This window comes from Microtus oregoni, unplaced genomic scaffold (assembly GCF_018167655.1).
Source record: "Microtus oregoni isolate MIOR12 unplaced genomic scaffold, Mior012 000000F_ref0000247, whole genome shotgun sequence".
NCBI lineage: Eukaryota > Metazoa > Chordata > Mammalia > Rodentia > Cricetidae > Microtus > Microtus oregoni.
In genome coordinates, this window is record NW_024543059.1 from 57,754,426 (window position 1) to 57,775,766 (window position 21,341).

Genomic DNA, 21,341 nt, shown 5'->3' on the forward strand with positions numbered 1-21,341 from the left:
GGTTTTAACCTTCCCAAGAACAAGCCCCTGGCAAGCACATTTTGTCTACTTTACTGTTAGTCTGCAGCTTCAGTTTTGTTTGTTTTAGACGCATGGACATTTATTAAGGCCCTTCCTGAAAAAAGGCACTATCACGTGAGCTATGCACAAGGAACTGGAGCTTTGCACACTGAGCACGTGACCAAATGCGAGGAGTGCGTGCAAAATGGAAAGGGACATAAATGTCAGGTCTGTGCAAGAGGACTGCAAGATTTGGGGCCTTCGAGGTACACAGAAAGTGGAAGGAGGAACTGTTAGTTTGGGGTTTGTGTGTGTGTGTGTGTGTGTGGAGTTTGTTCTGTTAAGATGGTGCAGAGCATAATTGCTTATATTTTCAGTTGAGAGAGTATTACATCGAATTCCTAGTTTCCGGACATTGTAGCCATGAAACAGAGTGGCGGAATATTGGAAGGGATGGAAACCTAATTAAAAGCTGTAGATGACAGCCCTGGTGAGAGGCAGTGATGACAGACAGATGTGATGGTTGAGTGTAATCCAGTAAGTAAGGGAGGAGTGAGTAGGAATCAAAGTCTTGGACCAAGGTTTTAGCCACACCCCCTTCACAAGGGAGAGGACTTTTTCTGTTTCTTACTTAGAGGAGCAGAACTGAGTGCTCACGGCCGCAGTCTGCTTCAAAGCAGCCCACATGCCCTGGTACTTACTTACTGTGATGCTTGAGGCTGGAATATAGGACTTTGTGCATGCTAGGCAAGCGCTTTCCTCTTGAGCTATATCTCTAATCACAGTATATGAATTTTTAATGTGATATTTGTGCAAAAATAGATTTTTTTCCATCCTTTATATCTATCCCTACAAGTGTTTTGGGGGTGAATTGCTTTGTGCGTAAGTAGTGTGTTTTTCAGTTGCTTGTATAAAACGAGTCATTGTATAGTTTTCAGGCTACAAGGCTTAGAGTTTCCATTAATTCATTAATTTATGAGAGTCTCTGTAGCCAGCTGTTATGCTCTATTTCAAATGAAATATGTACTTTTTCCTGGATGGATAGATACATTGAGATATTTGTAGTTGTTCTGGTCTTCCTACTGTCAGAACAGCTCTGTAAACAACCACATCGGTAAACAACCTGCTCAGTAGTCAGCATTCACAGGTTTCTGTAGTTACCAGTCTGTCCTCTTAGAGGTAGTTTAGAAATCTCTCTGCCCCTGGAGTTTTTTTTATTCATTGCGGCTTGTCTTTACTGAGTTAATCTTCTCATTTATTACCATAAATCCCTAATATTATATATTTATTGAGTCAAATGCAATTAATTAAATATAAAAATTAAAAAAATAGAAAATGTCCCTACTAACTTTTGTTCCCAATCGGGGTGAAAAAATACTTAGTAGAATTTCAAAGCTTGTGTGGTCACTTATGCCTGTATTCTCAGCACCTCAGTAGGAAGAGGCAGGAGAAGTACCATGAGTTTCAGGACAGCCTGGTTGGTATTACACAACTTGCCTCAAAAATGACAGAAATAGAGAAGTCAACCCCAGTCCTAGATATTAGGGTGTTAGGTTTGATTGGTGGTTCATTCTAGTATGTTCATTAAACAAGAGCCTGTCTGTAGCCGTCAGTGATGGGTGGACTCACAATGGCCTCAGCCACAGTGGGCTCTCACACTCTCCTTCTGGTAGGAGGTGCTTGCGATCTACAGCAGGCTTCACCCTTGCTAGGCTAAAGCTGTACCACTGAGCAATAACCGAGCCATGGAGTTTTGTTTCTAGAGGAGGGCAGGAACCTTTGCCACATCCTCTTTTCTCCGACTTCTTCAGCGTTCTTGGAGTGAGTACTTTGAGTCTCGTGATAATAATCAAGTTTACAGCTTAACCAGCTCGGGATTCTGACGGACAAAGCTGTGGTAACTAGAATATGAATGCCATCTTGGGTGTTCAGGACTCATCTCAAAGCTGTCTTGCTTCTAGATAGTGGAGCAGGGCGATTGGTGATGCAGTCTGTTAAGGCGGAGTTTCAAATTCAGATTGCCCTCAGTGAGTGCTCCCCAGAGCTGTCGCTGATGCAGATATAAGCTGGTGAATGGTGGTTCCAGTACTCAGGTGGCCCACGTCTTTTGGCAACCATTTTCATCTTCCATTTTTGTTTTGGTCAAATCCCCCTTTTCTTTCCTCATTTCTGATCAAGGCTGAGTCCTTCCCTGTTTATAGTCTTTCCATGCGAATCTCTTTGTCTCTGTCCCCTTCACTGTTTGTCTATCTCTTTCTCCCTCTCTCTTCCTTCTGCCCTCCTTTCCTTTCTTCCTTCTCCCTGCCTGCCGCCCTTTTTATTATAGGATTTTCAAGTTTTAGTAGCTTAGATGTTAAATCAGTAATTACCATGTCAAAATTAAGGTCCAATACTGAGAACAGGAGGCCTTGGTGTCTCCCGCTACCTGAAAATGCCTGAACACTTTGGTCACCCTTTCTTTTAAGTACAGAAGGCAATGCTTTCACCCTTCCCCTTTGTACTGTGTTGCCTGATGGAGTAAGACTCACCCTCTCCTTCAGCCCTGGATCCAGCGTCCCTGCTCCCAGCACACCTGGCCCCAGACGTTCCCAGCATTAGGATCCTCCCACCTATTAACGTCTCAAAAAGGGAGCCAGTGGGGATTCTTGTCAGAGGGTCTCCGAAGTGGGCTTGCTTCTCTTCAATTCTGAAAGGATCAGTCCTGCTGGGGACAAGATTCAAGGTGATCAGCATGAGGTAAAGGGAGTTAGCTGTGCATTCTTGGTGGTGGTGAAGTGCTAATGTCATTGTATTTAGTGGGTTGTGGAACCTAAAGCCAACAGCAGTTCTTAAAATGAGATTGTTTTTAAGTTTGCAAGATAAAATATTTCAAGAAATGTTTTCATAATATTTTAATAAGTCTGTGCTTGGACTGTGACCAAACCCTGTTACCACTGAGTCATCTAGCAGCCCGTGAAACAAAGGCATTTAATTTTTACACGAGATACTAACACAGGTGGTCACATTTTTGGACTCAGAACATGTTCAGGAATGCAAAGAGCCAGTTGTTCACAGAGCTTTTCTTCAATGGGTGATCGTACATCATCAGTGGATCATCTTTATCTTTTAATTGTGAAATGATAGGGTTTTTTTGGAGGGGGGCAGGAGGGTGGTTCCCTGCCTTCCAAAATGCCTTATATTAAAATCTGATTAGCGTCTCATTGTGTTCTTGCTTTCACAGCAGAAGTCTACTGTAAATTGCATTAGATGAAGCTGAATAATAAGTATGGTTTGATTTAAAGTATTAATAAAATCTAAATTTGTACATAAAGCTGTAGGATTTCAGGATTTTAATTTAGTGAAATGCCAGAATAAATTCCTTGTGTTTAGTTTGAGGAGTGTTTCATGAGAAACGCTTCTTAACCAAATTAGGACAGATGTACGTATCACACCATTTACAAAGTCTAATTATTAAAACCTGTTAAAATTCATATTTAATACCTGTGTGTCTCTTTATAAATGAGTTGCTTAGGCTTATTGTCAATGTTGAATTTATGTATTATGGATAATTAGTTTGCAAATGCTAGTACGATTTCAAAGTAGCCATGCTTTTTCAGTAGTCTCTGTAAATCACAGACTGAAAAGCAATGTGCCCACATCTGTGCATTAGAGACAGGATGCCTGATGGGTTCCTGGGGTTACAGTCTAACACTGAGTTTATCTCTCAGTCATATAGAAGTGAGGTGACCCAAGAGTTGTTATTGAACTGGGTAACTGATTGTTCTAGCATTTGTGAGAAAAATGTGAACATTTAATTTTTTTCATTCTTCAATCTGGGTTTGAATGGACTCTGGGGCCTTGTTCATGCTAGGCAAGCACCATGCCATTGACCCACATTCCAAGTTCACATTTTTATTTAGAATGGAGATAAAATTGTTTTTTTTTTTTTTTTGCTTAAACATATATATTACCTCTGTTCAACAATATTTTAGTGTTAAGGGGATATTTTATTAATAGAAGCAGTTATTTTTCCTAAATATTAAATGTGTGGAAATGGAAGCTTACTTTAAAACATTTACAATAGAAAAAAAATCACCAAGATTTTTTTAGGTGTATTTTGCAACACAGATGTCTAACCTGTTCCTTATACAATTTTCAGTTTTTATCTAAACGCAAAATTAGAAGATTCAGTATTAGCAGAATCGTATAATTCCACATAATTCAGTTCTAAATTGTTTTAAATTATGAGGGTTTTGTGTATGTGTGCATGTACGTTTTTGTATGCATGTTGTCTGTGCATGTGTGTGTCTCTGTAGATACTATTACTGTCCTAACTAATTTGCTCAGGGACTATTTTGCTGATTTGGATTGGAGCTGCAGGCTTTGTTTCAATCATAACTCTGTGCCTCTCTGCTTTGAGACCCAGTGGTTTGAAATTTTTCACTGGAGGGTTTTTTATTTTTGACTCTTGTAGATGCTGAAAATGATAAGATAATTTATATTATACTAGTAAGTTCATCTTTCTGACAGAAGACTCATTTTTGTTTTATTAATGCATATTCCTCGGTATTTAATTGAAAGATAGCCCTTCTCAGGGAAAAAAATCCCCTTTTTGAAATCTTGCTGTAAATTTATTTCTCGTTTAGAATGAACTTTGTCTTTTTGTACCCTTCAGTGTCTGAATCCCACTGACTTCCTTAATTCACCCTCTGATTAACGACATGCCATACTACAGCTTGTTCAGCCCCCTTTCTGCTCTCCTTCTTGGTGTCAGAATGTTTCCTGTGCCTTTGCTTGTTGCGTTCTCAACTGTATCTGGCACTTCATGAAGGGCTAGATGGGAACATTATCATGTCTGTTTTCAAATAGCTCATGATCTTCTGAAAATGATTCTTCAGGCGCTTCTTGATAGTGGTGAATGCATTGTACCATGGTTACAAAGAGTCTTGTTCCCTGGTGTGTGTTGGAGGTTTCACCCAGGGTCCAGTTAGAGAACATCAGTTGATAAACCTGCACGGGGTGTGGGCCAGAGAGATTCTCTAGGCAAAGAACAAGTGGCAGAGGGCCTGCAGTCGGAAATGAGAGCGTTAGCGTGTCAAATGTGGTCCAGACATACACGGCAAGCAAGCCTAATACTTCTAGATTTTACAAACTGGGAAGCATAGAGAGACTGACCATTTTCACGTATAGATGTGAGATGAGAGAGAAATGAATTCAAAACACTTTTTCCCACAATTGGTTAGTTTGTCGTACATGTGCTGTGTTAATTACACGCGTGCTCACTACTCATCACGTGAACGGAAGTCATGCTTCACCTAGAGGGCTTATCTTCATACCACACGGATGGTAGAATAACTCCTGTGTCGGCCCGTTTTCTTCTCTCTCTTGGCATCCTTGTGTTGCTATGGTACCCACCTTAGCCCCCCAGAAACTGTATGTTCAGGAGTCTTTTGGTGTGGTATGGAGGTGCTGGTGATTGAACCTTAGACCTCACCCATGGTAAGCAGATGCTCCAGCCCTGAGTTCAATTTCTCTTGACAGGTTCCTTAAATTGTGTAGGTGCTTTGGGAACTTCCTCTGTAACCCAGAGTGGTGTTGAGCTTGCTACCCTCAAGCCTCAGTCTCCCAAGATACTGGGGTCACAGACCTTCCCCATGAGGCTTACATTGCTGTCAGGGGACTTAGGCTGAAGAAAGATAAACATAGACAGTTTTCATCAAGAGCTTAGATAACTAGTTCAAAGAGTTGATGTAAGATGACCCAATAGCAGCTCTGACTCAGAATGGTCGCAGGAGACTGAAGAGGGAGGGGGTCTTGTTCCTGGTTGCCTGATTGACTGCCTTGGCATAATGGTATCAGGTGTGTACAAAATATATTTAGGTAGAAAGGAGGAGAGATCTTAGAGGAATAAAAAGTTTGGTGTAACGTCACTGTGACGGCACATTCACAATTATTGAGGGAATAAATTTGGCCAAGTAGAGTACTAGATTAAGTATTTTTGAAGTTAGATTGGTTCAGATGTTTTACTAATGTATTTTCATTCATTTTTAATTTTTCAATTTGTCCTTCTTCCCAATATATATCCTCTTCCTTCCTTGTAGACTCTAGTCAATTCCCTATTGCTAAAAGTAAACAATTAAAAAACAAACAAAATTAAATCACATTGAGACAGTGCTATGTGAATTTGGTCTAAAAAAATTCGAAAAACCAACCCCAAAACTCCATGACTACAACACACAGCTGTATCTTTCCCAAATTCAAACAATGCTTTGGAGGGATTTTGGCTTTAAAAATTAAGATTGAGCTGATATCAGTAGTATTTGTTTATCTATTTACATGTAGTAAGCTAAGTTAAACAAAGTCTGGAATTTCATTGTGAACATGGTGTTTTTCTCCTTTACTATTTCCTGTGAATTCGTTCCTTTGTTCAGTTAGCAACTGAAATGTACGGGTCCAGTTCATTCTTAATCAGTTTGTTGGTCTAGGAGGTTTTCCAGAGACTGACAGCAGCAAGGGGGCTTCTTGACTCCACAGTGTGCACAGCATTGTTAATGCTAGCAGTTGTTGCGCTTTAATCCCCTAGAATGATTGTTTGGGGCCAGCAGGAGATTTATTAGGAATGTATCCTGTGAAATTGTGTGTGTATAAGCTGCTACTTAGATTGTAAAACGCTATTGGAAACTGGTTAAAAGTTTGAGCTATAATTGGTAGGGACGTATTAACTGTGCTAAAAGAAGTGTGTGTGTGTGTGTGTGTGTGTGTGTGTGTGTGTATGGTTGGCCCATGCGCCTTAACCTTTTTATCATTTATCTTCTTGTATTAATGGCACTGAATTATTAATTCATGAGCCTGGGTGGGAAGAGTGAAGGCACCATTTAAACGTGGCGAATTTATCCTTATCGCCAGAGACATGAAAAAAAGTCATTTTGTGTTATCTGTAAAGTGGAAAAGACGTTTTAAAATTTCATTTACAGTAATCCACTTTACTTTCAGTAAAACACCTAGATTACTAGTACCATAATACAATGTTCTTATTAAAAATTTGTAACCTTCTCTCCTCTTTGTCTCATGTGTATAATATTGGTAGAAAAGTTTAGTCTTTTTCTTTAATGTGATATCTGTTGTAGTTTAAGATGTTACATTTATGAGTTGTGTGTTATAGTTTGTGTTAATGGGCATTACATATGCAGAAAGTCACACTGGCTGTGAAAAACAAGGGCTGGTTGTGAATATAGGAATAAAGAGCTTCGAGACTAATTCTTTACAACTAACAGTGTATATACTAATTATGACTTCATAGTTGTTTGGAATAAGGTAAATGATTCGGCCTTATAGAATCCTTTAGTGTTCTCAAAGAAAAGTCATCAGTCTAGGGGCTAGCAAACGAAGCTGTCACTGGGACAGATCTTGTGTCTCTCACGAGAACCAGCAGCACCTAGGCTCTATGTGACGGAAGCCACGTTTCCCCACAGCCATTTCCTTTACACTTCGGGTGGAGTACCTGGGGTCTTCTCCAAACCTCTACTCTTCAGGCTCCTGTTACTCTTTTGATGGCTTCTGCATTTTCCCATGCCAAACAAAGTAGTGGGCTAAGCTGCGGGAGTCCAGTCCTTTGTTCTCTTTTAAGCCTCCCCGACACTGTGAGGATACTTATAGATCTGCTCGCGTGGAGACAGACACTTCTGTCTGTCCTTGTCGGTGTAATGATGCTTTGTTTTGTTTTCTCATCAGCACGGTTCATTTACCTTTACCAGATTGTTCAGGTTAATCTAACAACACCAGACTGAGGGCGTTGGTAATGCAGGTGGACACCGATAGTCACGTGATCATTCCAGGACTCAGTTGCCTTTGGTCCTTCTATCCGGCTGTGCGTCTAAAGCAGAGTGGGTCAGCCATGGCCAGCCTACTTTAAGTAGGGAGATCTGCTACCTAGCTGTGCTTACTCATTTAACCGTTTTCACGCAGTGGCCTAGTCCTGTGATGGTGACAGAAACTGTTGACTTCCAAACTATTAACTCTCTGGTCCTTCATAGACGATGTTATCTGACCCCCGCTCTGATGTCCATGGAGTCTGTGCGCCCAACACGGTGGTTTTACTCTTTCCAAACATAATGAAACAATTCTTAATGTTAAACTCAGAAGATCTAAAGAATCACTGGCTATTATGGGTGCTTACCTTTCACGCCAGCATTTTGGTTTCTGGCGACTGAGTCTTGCTGCGTGGTTCAGGCTGGCTTTGTATGTGTGGTCTCTTGCTGCAATGATAAGGAGAGCATTATATTCCCCCAATCCCATGGAAGGTTCTCACTCTGTAGCCCAGGCTGGCCTTGTTCCAGCATCCCACGTGTTGGGATTGCCGGTCTCAGTCACGCACACTCTTTCTCTCCTTTCCTGTATGTATTGAAGTAACAATAAGCGATTTCCCCTCTTCTAAGTTTTTTAAATTAAAATGTTTAAGAAGTCATTTCTACATACACAGACGCACATGCAGACACACACACACAAAATATTTAATTATCAGATGAGAAAGTCTTGTAAAGTTACTTTAACATTGAGTAAGTTTCTTTATGACCTTCTTTTGCTTTTTGTGAAAACATCACTGTCTTATTGTTTCCTTGGTGTCGCTTGGAATTTTACTAGGGATTGTGAAATTACATTTTTGCTTTGAAAATCACTTTTGTGAAAATCTCAGACCTCCTCCAACTCTGAGTGGGGCAGCATTAGCCTATAGAATTTAATTTTTTGAATTTTCAACAAAAATTTTGATATTTTATTAATTAACAAATGTTAACTGTTCAAAGCGACACAGTCAGTATTTAGTTCTGAAGATGACAAATTCCTCTCTGACATTGTCGTAAACTTCTAAGATAGGTTCTCACTCCTTAGCCAAGGCTTTTTAAGGTTTGCTGTTCCTTAAACCTCACCCTGACCTTGGGAAGATGACATTGTGTTCTGTTCATTCATTTGGACTCAATGGAATATTTTTAACAAAGCTAGTAGGATTAGTTATCTAGAAATAGTTGGTGTATTTTCTTTTCTCTACAATTTCAGAAGAAACAGGTATTTCGAGTTTTCTTTGTAGAAATACATATACATAGATACACATGGCAGGGGGACTTGATGACTTAAGCGGTCTTCACCCCAGGGCCTGTTCTTTCTTAAAGTCTCTTCTGACATGGTAATTTTTGATGATCCAGTTTTCTAGAGAGGTGGAGTGTAGAATATGGGAGTGGCATAAATGTCAGTCCAGCAGGATGGTGTAGCTGCCAGCCAGTCCAGCAGGAGTTTAGCCACGCTGTGGAATCCCTTGAATTATTTCCTTGGTGTTACTTACAGGAACCTCAGCACCAAAGTCTGTAAGTGGAAAAAGAAAAACAAATTGTACATTTGTTGGTTTTTGGACTTTCCTGCATGCCTGTACAGTTGCTGAACTTGAGACCCAGATGCTTGTGAAGGGTCTCAGCTCTCAGGAGGCAGGTTAAGTGTGTGCTTGATCTCGGCCTCAAACAACTCATTAAGCTGGTATCAGCTGGTCTAAGCATACATCTTGAGGAGATAGGCATGCAGAAACTCGTTTCTTTCTTCGTATTTTGGTCTGAAATAAATTTGTTACTATTAAATTTTGATAATTGAAATAATTGTTTTGTATATTATTTTTTGACATTTTCTAGCGTGTTTTGAGTCTCCTTAGAGTTTTAACTTCTTCACCGTATCTTTGTCTTTCCAAACAATTTCTTTATAACCTTACACAAGACTAACTTGTATTAGTGTGTAAAATAAATAAGATAAAGACATTGATTTCGTAATTCAAGGCCAAAGAGGCCTATGTGTAACTCATTAGCCAGCGAGAACTAGATTGATTGCTAATACGACCCACTTCAATTTAAGGAAGTATAGACTTTACAGAATACTTCATAAAATGGCAGCATTTGAGGGAATTGTATTGTATACTCTGACTTATTGCAAACCTGTGGTTCTGTATGTCAAATTTTTTCTTCAGCTTTAAGCTGTATTTTCTCTTTGGTTCCTTTGTTCTTGGGCTTTTTGTTTGTTATTTGAGACTGTGTAGCCCAAGCTGGTTTTGAATTTGTTGTAGTTGTGTGTCAGCCTCCTGAGTGCTGGAATTAACCCGCAAGAGAGACAATTCTCCATGCTGGGCTCTTGCCGAATAGTTCTACATATATATATATATATATATATATATATATATATATATATATATACGTATATATATATACGTATATATATACACACACACACACACACACACACACACATATATATATATATATATATATATTTTGCATGCTTTTTCCAGGATGACTCATTACCTTTAAGAAATCTCTCATGGTGCTTGGATGTTGTAACCTACAGCAGCCTTGGGTCCTGACTTAGTGGTTGTATACTCAGACCAAGAGGGAATTTGAATATTGCTTTCTTCTATGATAATTAAGGTGTGCATATTGCTAACATTTGTGTTTGTTTTTCCGACATAGAAGCTCTTTCTCAGGTAGTTTGATTCATGAGACTTATCAGTCTAGAATAATTTGTTAATTTATAACATGTAATTGTTAGTGCTTTAAATAGCAGTATAAATGGATAAAATTAAGGTAGCTCAACTGGAAATACTAAAAATTAAGTTAATACATAGTTATCATTACCTGAGGGATGTTAGTTTTGCTCATGTAAACATTTTAAAATCAACTCATTATTCTTCTGGTTTTTCAACACTTTCATAATCACAAAATGACTAGGTTTACATTTTTCATTTTAAAGTAAATTGTATTAGGACCTACAGAGTAGGTTTATATGATCAACTTCATTAGCTGCAGTCGTGACTTTAGACAGTGCGTGTGTTTCCCAGCCTGCTGTTTCCTCACTGTTCTGGAGCAGCCTATATATTTCTTCTTTTAAACTATTTAGTTTGTCTATTTAACTTAATTTATTAATTATTTTAATTTGCTGGACATTTATAGCTGTGTATTCAGATGACTTGTTTTTGACCTAGAGTGATCTCTCTTTGGACAAGATGTTTTTTCTTTTACTCTTATTGCAAAGCAACTGGAAGCTGCTAGTAAGAACCTGCTTATGAGTGTGTTTGTGGGTAGTAGTCAGGGGCCCTCAACTTCCCCCTTAGCCTCAGTGGACATGTTTGCTTCTCCATTGAATCAGCTGAGTAAGTTCAGAGAACTTAATGAAGGAGCCATGTAGCTCCAAGCTTGCATTTTTGCACGGATTACTTATTGGGCCTCTTTCAAATTCTACTTCTGGTCTTGATGTCCGTACTTGGGTTTTCAGCTAAAGAAACCAAACCAAAATAAAACAAACAAGCAAAACAAACTGCCTGTGGGCCACATGTGATGTGGGTGTCTTTATTTCCAGCACCCTTGATGTGGAGACTGGAGATCCCGGAGTAGGCTGGCTATCTGGACTAGCCAGAATAGGTGAGCTAGCTAATCGACAAGCTCAAAGGTTCAGTGAAGGACTTGCTCTGGTAAATCATGTGCAGATAGATGATGAAGATACCAAGCACCAACCTACAGCTTGTGCTCATGTGCGTGGGTCTGTTGACACACATACATGGGAACATGCAGGCATGCACGCTGTCGATAAATAAATATCTCAATAAAATTAGTTTTTCTGGGTAAGTCATGGTGGCATTCTCCTGTAGTCCCAGATTTTGGAAGGTGGAGGGAGGAAGATAAAAAGAATTCAAGGAAACCTTCTGCTACATAGTGAGTCTGACCTATATGAGTCCTGTTTCAAATATCTGAAATAAGTCAGCCAGTCAGTCAGTCATTCAGTCAGACTTGGCTTTCCTTTACCCAAATGGTGTAAGCAAACAAACAGCCAAACAAGAACGCTATACCTCCTGTGTTGTCAGTACTCCAAATGTTTTCTAATAACAAGTACAAAAGAAATTGGTAGCATTTTCTTTTCAAATATAAATTCAAGGAATCTGCCAACTTTCCAATATACACAGTGTACTCATTTGCCTGCTCTGTGGCTGTGCCTCCCTGTACCCCCCTTTTGTTCGGAATTGAAGTTGGACATTTCCTGTGCTGCCACACGGTGTCCCCCATACTGGTTTAAAAATGGCAGCTCCTTGTTTTTGTCATTTCAACTGGATGGGTTTTAATGAGGAGGATGGCAGCCTGCCCTGACTGTGCCCTCCTCGTGTCCACAGCTCCAGCCTCTTTTGCAGGCTCAGCAATGCTGACTCCTAGATGATAGCATAAAGCAGATGCAAGTGAGAGAATTCCCCAACTCTTTCTGCTCCTCTGAGCCCCAGAGGAGGATTTATTCCTTCACAACGAAGAGGTTTCAGTCAAGGGTAAGACCCATCGTGACTTTTAAGGGGACCTTAGCATGAAGTGTCCAAGAAACACTGCCAGTATCTTGATACCAGTGTCTGCAAGATTAGACAGAGGGAGTGGGAGGGTGGGGACCACTGGGTGGCCATGTGCCTCTAAGTTCTCAGCCTTGCTGCCTCCACCCCCAGTGCAGTGCTGGGGAAGGGAAGAAAAGAAACGCAAAGCCCGCAAAGAGAAGTGTCTAGTGCTGAGAAGGCTGCTCTGATTAGTGATTCATTTGGAAGGTTCGCTCAGGGCATCTATTGGTGGAAAACTCCCAGAGCTGTTGGTGATGTCTCTGGTCTGAGCAGAGAGGGCTGAGTCCAATCTGCCTGGAAAGGATGGAACTGAAAACACTTCTGAAAACTGAAAACCCTGACTGGGTTTTAGCTAAGTTAATACAAATTCTGTAATTTAATGGGGTTGAGGAAGGGAGGGAGGCTGGTTTCTTCCTCTTACGCACGTATGTTAGTAAAATGTGAAACGGCTGCCCTTTTCTTCCTTTTTTAAAGCTGGGAAATCCTGTCTGATGACGATTACAATTTTATAGTGGAAATGAGATCAGAAAGACTGATTGTGTGAAGCCATCCTTGTTTTTTTTCCTTTAGAGTCGACCTATATTAATGTGTAACACTCTAGGCTTATCCAGAGCTTGGCTGCTGCATTTTCCGCAGCGTGAGTGGGTGTGTATGCAATATCTAGGGGTTTGTGACTTTGGCTTGTCTCAGGCTTAGGTGGTTCTTTCCTTCCTTGCTGTCTGAAGGCTTTGTATCTAATATCCAGTATCCACGAGTGGAAATCTGCTTAAATGATTCTCCGTAGTAACCTTGCTTCTGGTAGGAAACTCGCATTCATTCATCAGTTTTAGCAAATTTTAGTTCAGTTTTTCTCTCCCTTTAATTATTGTGGATGCTAAATTCTCTCTGCTCCATGATGCTTCTCAGTGGCTCCACCTCCTATCTTCTGTCTTCTGTACTTGCTGAATAAATGTCACAGGTAAATGTGATTTCCTGCGCGTGCAATGTAACAACATGACCGAGAACTAACTGGTCATTGATGTTTGCTTTTCAAGTCATTTCGCTCACAGTTTTAAGACGCAGGGCTGTTTCTTCAGCTAGTAAACATGAAAGCGGGTTACCGTCTGAGAGACCACAGAGTCTGAAATGACCAGGGCTATTGGGATGAGCACAGCGCTGAGGCATATTCCTGGAAGTCACTCCCCAGCTGGGGAAGGCTTCCTAGTAAGGGATTGCATTAATTGACTTTTTACATGGCTGAGTAATAGGATGTGCTGATCTAAAGACGGCGTGACTGAGGTTTGTAGACAAAGGCTTGTGGTTCACAGAAGCAAGGTTAGGGTGAAATAGTTGGGATCTTCTCATTTCGAGAATGAGACGAAAGCATACAAGGTTGTCTGTCTGTTGGATTTGCTGAAGGTTGTAATTAGAGCTAGTTTTACGGCACTGTGCCGTCTCCAGTTTTAGAGAGGGTCACTCTGCCCATACTTCCCCCTTTCTCATGTGTTTGGAGAAAGATTTTCTGAAAATCTAAATGCAAATAAATAGTTAATCTGAGGTATAAATAGTTCATCTGAAGTATTATTCAAAGCAATCTCTTGTTTGTTGGAAGGATATTCGATAGTCCATTTCTTCTTTTTCCTAAGTTTTATTTTGCTTTCTGAGAAATACCTGCCCCTCCATTTTCTCAGTTGTAGCATTTTTTTTTTCCCTTGTAGCCCACGTGAGCCTTGAACCTTGATGCTCCTGCCTCGGGCTCCAGATTGTTGAGATTATCGGCGTGTGCCAGGGTGCCAGTCTTTGTGGTGGGGTGTTCTGAGCTGGTGCTTGCAGGTGGTGGGAAGGGTTGGTCTGGTAGCCTCGTGCATGTGTGTGAGCTTCCTTAGACTCCAGCTCATTTTAGGAGCAAAGCCTCCTTAGATTCCTCTCACCGTATTTATTTATTCCTTCTATTCTTAGCTGATTGTGGTTTGTAAGTATTTCAGTTTTCATTAACATTTGTTCAATGAAGGGTTGTTTTTAATTTGGATCACAGCAGTAAAATCTTCTGACTTAGTTTTCAGAAATTGCACTCAGAGTACGAACTTCTGGAAGTAATTTTATTTGATGTGAAAGTGATTCATTGTAGGTTGTAGAATGAGAAAAATAAATTCAATATTCTTTTTGCTTCCTGCAAAGGCAGATGAACTTCATCTTTATTTGCATAAAAGAAGCCATGACTTGATACATTCCAGAATTTTCTATTTGCCAGAGGCAGACATTTGCACTGAGTCTCCTAGTCAAGTGGACTGTGCACTGGAAAGCCTGTTTCACATTCTCGAGCCTTAAGAGTACATGGGATTTCAGTGTGTAAAATCGGTTTCTGAAGTAGTAGTGCTGGCCAAAGACCACAACAGAGGTCTTGGTTGTGCGGTTTCTCTTGCCTTTCCCTCTCTCACACACAGGCTGTCCTATCTTGGCAGCTGTCTCCTACAAGGCAGACATCAGTCCTTGATTTCTTCCTTCCTTTTCTTCCCACAAACAAGGACTCTTTCAAATAGCGGGTGACCAAAGACAGACGGATATTGGATCACTCTAAGGAACTGCAACTGGGTGAGAGTGGTACGGTGGGCAAGTTGCCTGTGTGCAGAGCTGAGTGAGAGGAAAGGACCTACTGCAAGAAAAGCTTGGATAGGCAAAATTCCATACTGGAGCATGGAGCCGTCCAAAAAACTGGCGCAGTTTTTAATTGTAGCCATGAATGTGTATCATTCACGTACTGAAATTATTCTCAACTGCTTGATCAGGTGACTGATGAGGCATTGAGAAAGTACGCACTGACGAGCACTTGGGTGTGTCAGGGCACTGGGTTTTTCATCTGTCCAATGTAGAATATCTTTCAGTGTGGAGACAGGAACTTTGTCATGGGAGTGTGAACTACAGGTTTATTTCAGGTTGTCTTTTGACTAACCCTGGGAAGGATTATCAGAGAGTTGGCTAGTTCTGCATATGGAGGTGTGTCCTGTCTCCATCAGATTAAATTTGGATGCCTTCCTACTTCCTGTGTTGGTTGCATTCAGAGGAGGAGGAAACATGCTATCCCTTGTTTTTTGCTTTTATTTGTTTTGATTGAGAAGCTTCTATGGGGTGTTCTTAGAGCTGCATAATCCCCACTGCTCCCTTCTTTGTGACCGTGTCTAAAATCTCTCCAGTTTCTTCACAGAGCTAAAATACGTGCTGAAGTGTATATATGTATACAGACATATTTTTATCTCTTAACCGGTAGGCATGATAAAACCAATTTCTCATAATAGAAATGTCTTGATAGCGTTTCATCTGAGACTTTTGTGGATTTCTATATGCAAATGCTAGAGAGAAGATTCAGAGTAATTTGTTTCTTATGTCCTTTTTGCTGTATTTGTTGCTGACAGCTGTGATAATCCCTTTGTAGTTTGATGAATGTTATGTTTCAAACCATTTAGAATCTGACCGCTTTTCCATAGAAGTTATATCATGGTGACATCTAATGGAATAGAGGGACTGCTTAGTAGAATGTGGTACCTGGAGCTTCTAACACAGATGAGTAATTCAGATGATGCGGCAGAATACTAGATTCGCAGGGGCATTTTGGTTTGCTGTTCCTTTTCATGTTTTAGTGAACGGATGCAAATCACTAAGAGTTTGTCTTGAGTCGTTTACACAGCCTGAGAAAGGCAAAGGGTAGAAATGCCTTCAGTCCCCACTTTATAGAACTCTGCAGTTAAGGTCTGGGTTGGTAGCTCAGTGGTGGAGTGCTCCCTTAGTACAGTCTGGATTCGATCCCCAGTCCCGCCCCTTGCCCAACAGCAAACAAACACTACAGCAATTCCACAGGTGCAGCTTCTGAAGGACCTTTAAAGGAGTAGTGGTTTCTTTATCGTGGGAGGCTGTACCAGGAAGTTCAGGTATATTTGGAAACTGTTTTTGTCTCATCTTATAAGACTCTGTGACTTCTTATAACACCCTACAAAGAAGTAAATCAGTTGTCTGGAAGACTTCAAATAAACTGTTTTCATGTGGTCCTAGGAGCTGAGGATACTTTGAAGCCACACTCATCATTCTTTAGTAGTCTCTGCAGTTTGGGAAGATGGGCCCATACAGGGTCATCAAAATTAGGACCGTCCCCGTATCAGTGATGCGATGCAGTCTGTGACACACACCTTTAATACCAGTGCTCAGGCTGGGGCAGGAAGATCATGAATTTCAGAATAACCTAGACTTAGATGCTTCTTCAAAAAGAAAAGCAAAGAAACCCCCAAATCCCTTGAAGATACAGTGCTCAGGATCTTTGGGTGTTTCTTTGGGTCTGGTAGACTCAGTGATACTACTTTGATTTTAAGTTACACCTTACTCCAAGAACAGGCTGGAGAGGAATCCTAGAGCATTATGAGGAAGTAGTGTTGTGACAACTAGCTGCTCATTCTATGAGTAATTGGCAGGGAAATGATGGCTGAGGATGGTATTTTGAATGCCTGGGCTGTAAATGAACATAGACCCATGTGTTAGCAACCGTTTACCTTTGTTTAGAAAAATTAACTCGTCAGATCTGTATTCTATCTTGCAAGACAACTGGGGAAAATATTAAATTATATTGTTGTTACTATGATCAACAGATGCTCATGTGTTTATACATTTATTTAGAGGTATTATGTATTCTAAAGCTAGTTCTGTGATCAAAAGGTTAATGTCATGGAGAGATGGATGTATTATCTCAAGTGATTTCCTAAGCTTTCATGCTTTCCTAAGAGAATATCATTATTAGAAAAAATACATACTTACTTTTGAATATGATTATCTATACATTTGGGGGAGCTTCTCCCCCACCCCCAGAATATCTCAGATGCTATTTATCTAGGAGCAGCTGACTTCCTGGATATGCAATCAGAATATATTTTATGCTTGCGAAATGGGGGGAAGGGTTGAGGGTAGTTACTTCTGCATTTGCTGTGACGACATATCAGGGCCTTAAAGTAAGTGATGGATTTGTTCTTTTTGTTTTTTCAGATATGAGGATCAATGATGCAGACTGCTGGGTTCGATGAAGCTGGGCATTTATAACTAGATTCATTAAGGAATACAAAGAAAATATTTAAAGGGATCAATAATGGTGTCTTCTGGTTGCAGAATGCGAAGTTTGTGGTTTATCATTATAATCAGTTTCTCACCAAATACAGAAGGTAAGACACATTTCACAGTTTCTTCCTAAAACCCAGGAGAACGGAAAGGATAGAATCTTCTCTGTGTTAAAGAGGCTGCATTGTTATTTTAATTTTAAAAGTGTTGAATTCATTTTTAGTGGCTAAATTATTTTTGTTATATTTTTCTCTGGTATAGAAAATGCTGAATGTTTTGTTTTATATTTTATATCTTTACAAATTTACAAAATACAATAATTCTCAGCAGTCCTTTGGCACCTTTTTACATGTATTAGTTGCCTTTATTCCAGAAAACTTGAATTCTTTAGTCATGACTCTTTTTTTTTGGTTTTGATTTTTCAAGACAGGGTTTTTCTGTGTAACAGCTCTGACTGTCCTGGATCTTACTTTGTAGACCAGGCTGGCCTCGAACTCACAGAGATCACCTGCCTCTGCCTCTCAAGTGCTGGGATTAACAGCGTGCACCACCATTGCCTGACTGACTTGTCATGCACTTTAGGTTTTATTTTTCTTGAAACTTGTCTTAGAAGTTTCAGTTCTTGATTTGCTCCTAAGTCATATTTTCACAACACATGAAATAAAACTAATCTTATTTATGAATGTGCATCCATGTTCCTTGCAGTGTGAAAAATTATGTAAGGTATCTATCAACTTCCCTATCTTTAAGAAAAACATAGAATTTCTACCACTGAGCTATAACCTCAGTGGTTATAATTGTGAGAAAAGTTTTCAAAACAGACATAATTTCTAAAGAAGTGAGTGAACACTTACGGATTTTTGATTCTAAATAATGAGAAGTATCACTTATTAGTTTGTAAACGGATTTTCTGATACCTATTATTTATGGTCTTCAGGGTTAGTCACATTTAAGAAAAATGCTCACACAGGTGCATTTTAGATCAGGTCTGAAGTGAACAATCTTATCCCAAGTAGACCATGACACTATATTTAATAAGAAAGTATATTAACTTAAAAAAATCTTCTAGAAATGCTTGTACATACAATGCGTTCTTTTAGTCTCAATGTAATAAAACACTGGACTTAGAAAATTGGTTTTATTGGTACTTTTCAGTGGTCCAGTTTTAACAGCAATAAAATGAAAGGGAAAAGACACATTATCTACTGTGGAAAAGCCACTGTCCATTGTCTTTGTGAAGAACATCAACAAACTAAACATTTTTATTTTGTTTAAATTGCTTGTTTTAAAGTTGTGGTTTTTTTTTGTGTGTGTGCCTGCTCTCTGTTTCCTATGTTTGATATATGAACACAACTTAATGATGTCATTTAAATGGTTAACATATTCAGGAATATTTGGAAGTATTTCTGTATTCAAGAGCATATATATTCACTTGAAAGTTATACATAGGCTAATATTTAATTCAAAGACGACGTAGTTATTTGCTTTAGAGTTGAAGATAGGAAATCTAAAAGTGTAATGTGTCTGAATAACTAGTACTGTAATGACAAACAGGCAGAAACTGCGTTTAATAATATGAATCTCAGGCTTGGATTGCTGCGAAAATCATATGTATGGTCTATAATTTTGCATCTGTTTTTTTTTGGGAAAAACACTGTCTGAATTCCTGCTGTTATATTTGAGTGTTTTTATACATTGAAAAAGATTCCAGGTGTGGACCAATGGCTCATTAGTCCAATAATGAAAAATTTTCCAATCAAGATGGAGACCACTTTGCCAGCACAGTAGCTTCGCTCCATGGGGGGCAGCGTGCAGAGACTTTTTCATGAGATGCCGTAGTTTTATGTCAAGTGTCACCTCTCAGGTCAGGATTCATATCCGCTCTTAAGAGAAATTTCATTTTTGCCTCATCAGGCCAGGGACGTGTTGCTTTTGAAAGAATTCCCTCCTACTGGCAAATAGAGAGCCAGGGAGGAGCTCCCACTGCTGGCTTTAAGAGGAGCCGCAGTGAGCACACATTGCCAGAACATCTTGGTGGCGGCACATGAGGGTGTCTTAGAAGAGTTGTGCGTGACACCGTCTGCCTTTATTACCAGAAGCCAGATAATGACCTGTGGACACCTGTTGAGAAACCAATCAAAGTTAGGTGTAAAGGGCATGGGACAGGAGATCGAAATTCAAATCTCAGCTGTTAAGCTGCTGCTTACATGATTTTCTCCCTCCCTCTCCCCCGCCATCTGTCTTTTTTTTTTTCTTAGCCAAGTTTACTTTTTTCAGTTAAAGGTGTGTGTGTGTGTGTGTGTGTGTGTGTGTGTGTGTGTCTGTCTGTCTCTCTCTCTCTCTCTGTTGCTCAGGCATGTCTGTGTGTGTCTGTGCATGTGTGCACATACTTGTGTGCTGGGACGTGTGGTCTTTCCGGTGTGAGGTGCCAAAGCATGACGAAGGTGGTCCTACTTTCACAAGCTGAGGACTCAGTCCCTAGAGACCAGGTGACTCACTGAATTTGGAGTTGGCTGCTGTCATTAAGCCCCAGTAATCCTTCGGTCTCTACCCCCACAATGCCACACCTCGCTGTTTATGAGGATTCTAGGATTTGATCTCATGTCCTCAAATTACACAGCGAGCGCTCTTTACTGAGGATCTGAGCCATCTCTCCACTGCTGTCTCCATGGGGATGAGTGAAGAGAGAGGAATGGGCACACGTTTGTGCCTTTTCCAGAGGAGTCTTCCAAGTGGGGTTGTCTCTGTGTGCTCTCTGTCAGGCATCAGACCTGAGTGGGTGCTTGAGATTGGGAGATGCACTCATTGGCGCTCTCATTCAGGAGTTTGTGGTCTTTGCTCGGAATGGAGCCTCAAGAACACATTGGAGTCCAACATTGCTGCTCCTCGAGCATTGCCACAGACTAAAACCAACCTGCCAAGCCCACGCAGGGCTTGTATTTAACCTAGTTTTATCAGTTCTTCACCCTTTCAGTAGAATCCAAAAACAAGAGTTTTCATACCACTAAAGATAAAAAACAAACAAACAAATAAATAAAGCAAAACCGCCAACCAATCTATCTGGTGCACCACAGAAATTCCTGGGCCATCTCTCTAATTTCCAGTGCTTTTGTTTTTTTCCCCGTGTATACGCTTTTCCTTGAGATAAGTGTGGAAGCTTAGCGTGGTTTTGAATTTGATCTGTATCAGTTCCGATGAGAGGTGTATCTCCAAGTTTGTGAGGTATCTATTCAGTGGTTTGTCAGATCTCCTCAATGTGACATATTTCTGGTGGAAATTCTTCCAATTTTGTTATTAGTCTTTTTTTTTTAGTGCTGGGCTAGAACCCAGGGCTTTTGCTTGCCGTGGGAGAACTTTGTGACTGAGCTGTGCCCTGACCTCTTCCTCTGGGTACCAAACAGCATGTCCAGTACTCATTTGAAATGTTTTAACTTGAGGAAACTAATTATATGAAAATTAAGCTGCTTGTATTCTGTTTGTCCATCAATTTACCGTGTGATTTTGGTCAAAATAGTACAATGTTCTGTTCTTGAGTCTCCTGTCCTTTTGGAGATTATGTAGTGTCTCTTTGTAAACAGGGATAGTATGAAGATCATACCTAGAAATGTTTTGTTTCCATATACTTGATTTATATTTCTATAGTACTAACCTTGCCTTTCACAAGTCAGTTCTGTTGAGAACCTGGTGTGCTTTGATTATCTTGGCCAAGTTTTATAAGCATAGTAACCCACTGTGGAATCATGTATCAGTAAGTAGGAAAGTAAATTGAATTTTTGTGTCCTAGAGAATTAAATTATGCCATATAATGGAGCCCTGGCAAGCATAAGTCAGACACATGAAGGCTCACTCAAGTGACAGGTTACAAATAATAGCAGTTCTTCAGCAAAGCCAGTAATATGAA

At 40.1% G+C, this 21,341-nt stretch overlaps 1 protein-coding gene across 35 annotated transcripts in view; it reads left to right on the forward strand.

Moving 5' to 3' along the window:
- Nucleotides 1-21,341, forward strand: part of Adgrl2 (adhesion G protein-coupled receptor L2) — a 614,876-nt gene that overhangs the window by 451,643 nt on the left and 141,892 nt on the right. For all 35 annotated transcript variants that reach the window (XM_041651225.1, XM_041651500.1, XM_041651510.1 and 32 more), the window contains one exon: nt 17,372-17,544. In XM_041651225.1, the coding sequence (XP_041507159.1) occupies nt 17,472-17,544 (73 nt within the window). In that variant the 5' untranslated portion in view covers nt 17,372-17,471. The remainder of the gene's footprint in view (nt 1-17,371; nt 17,545-21,341) is intronic.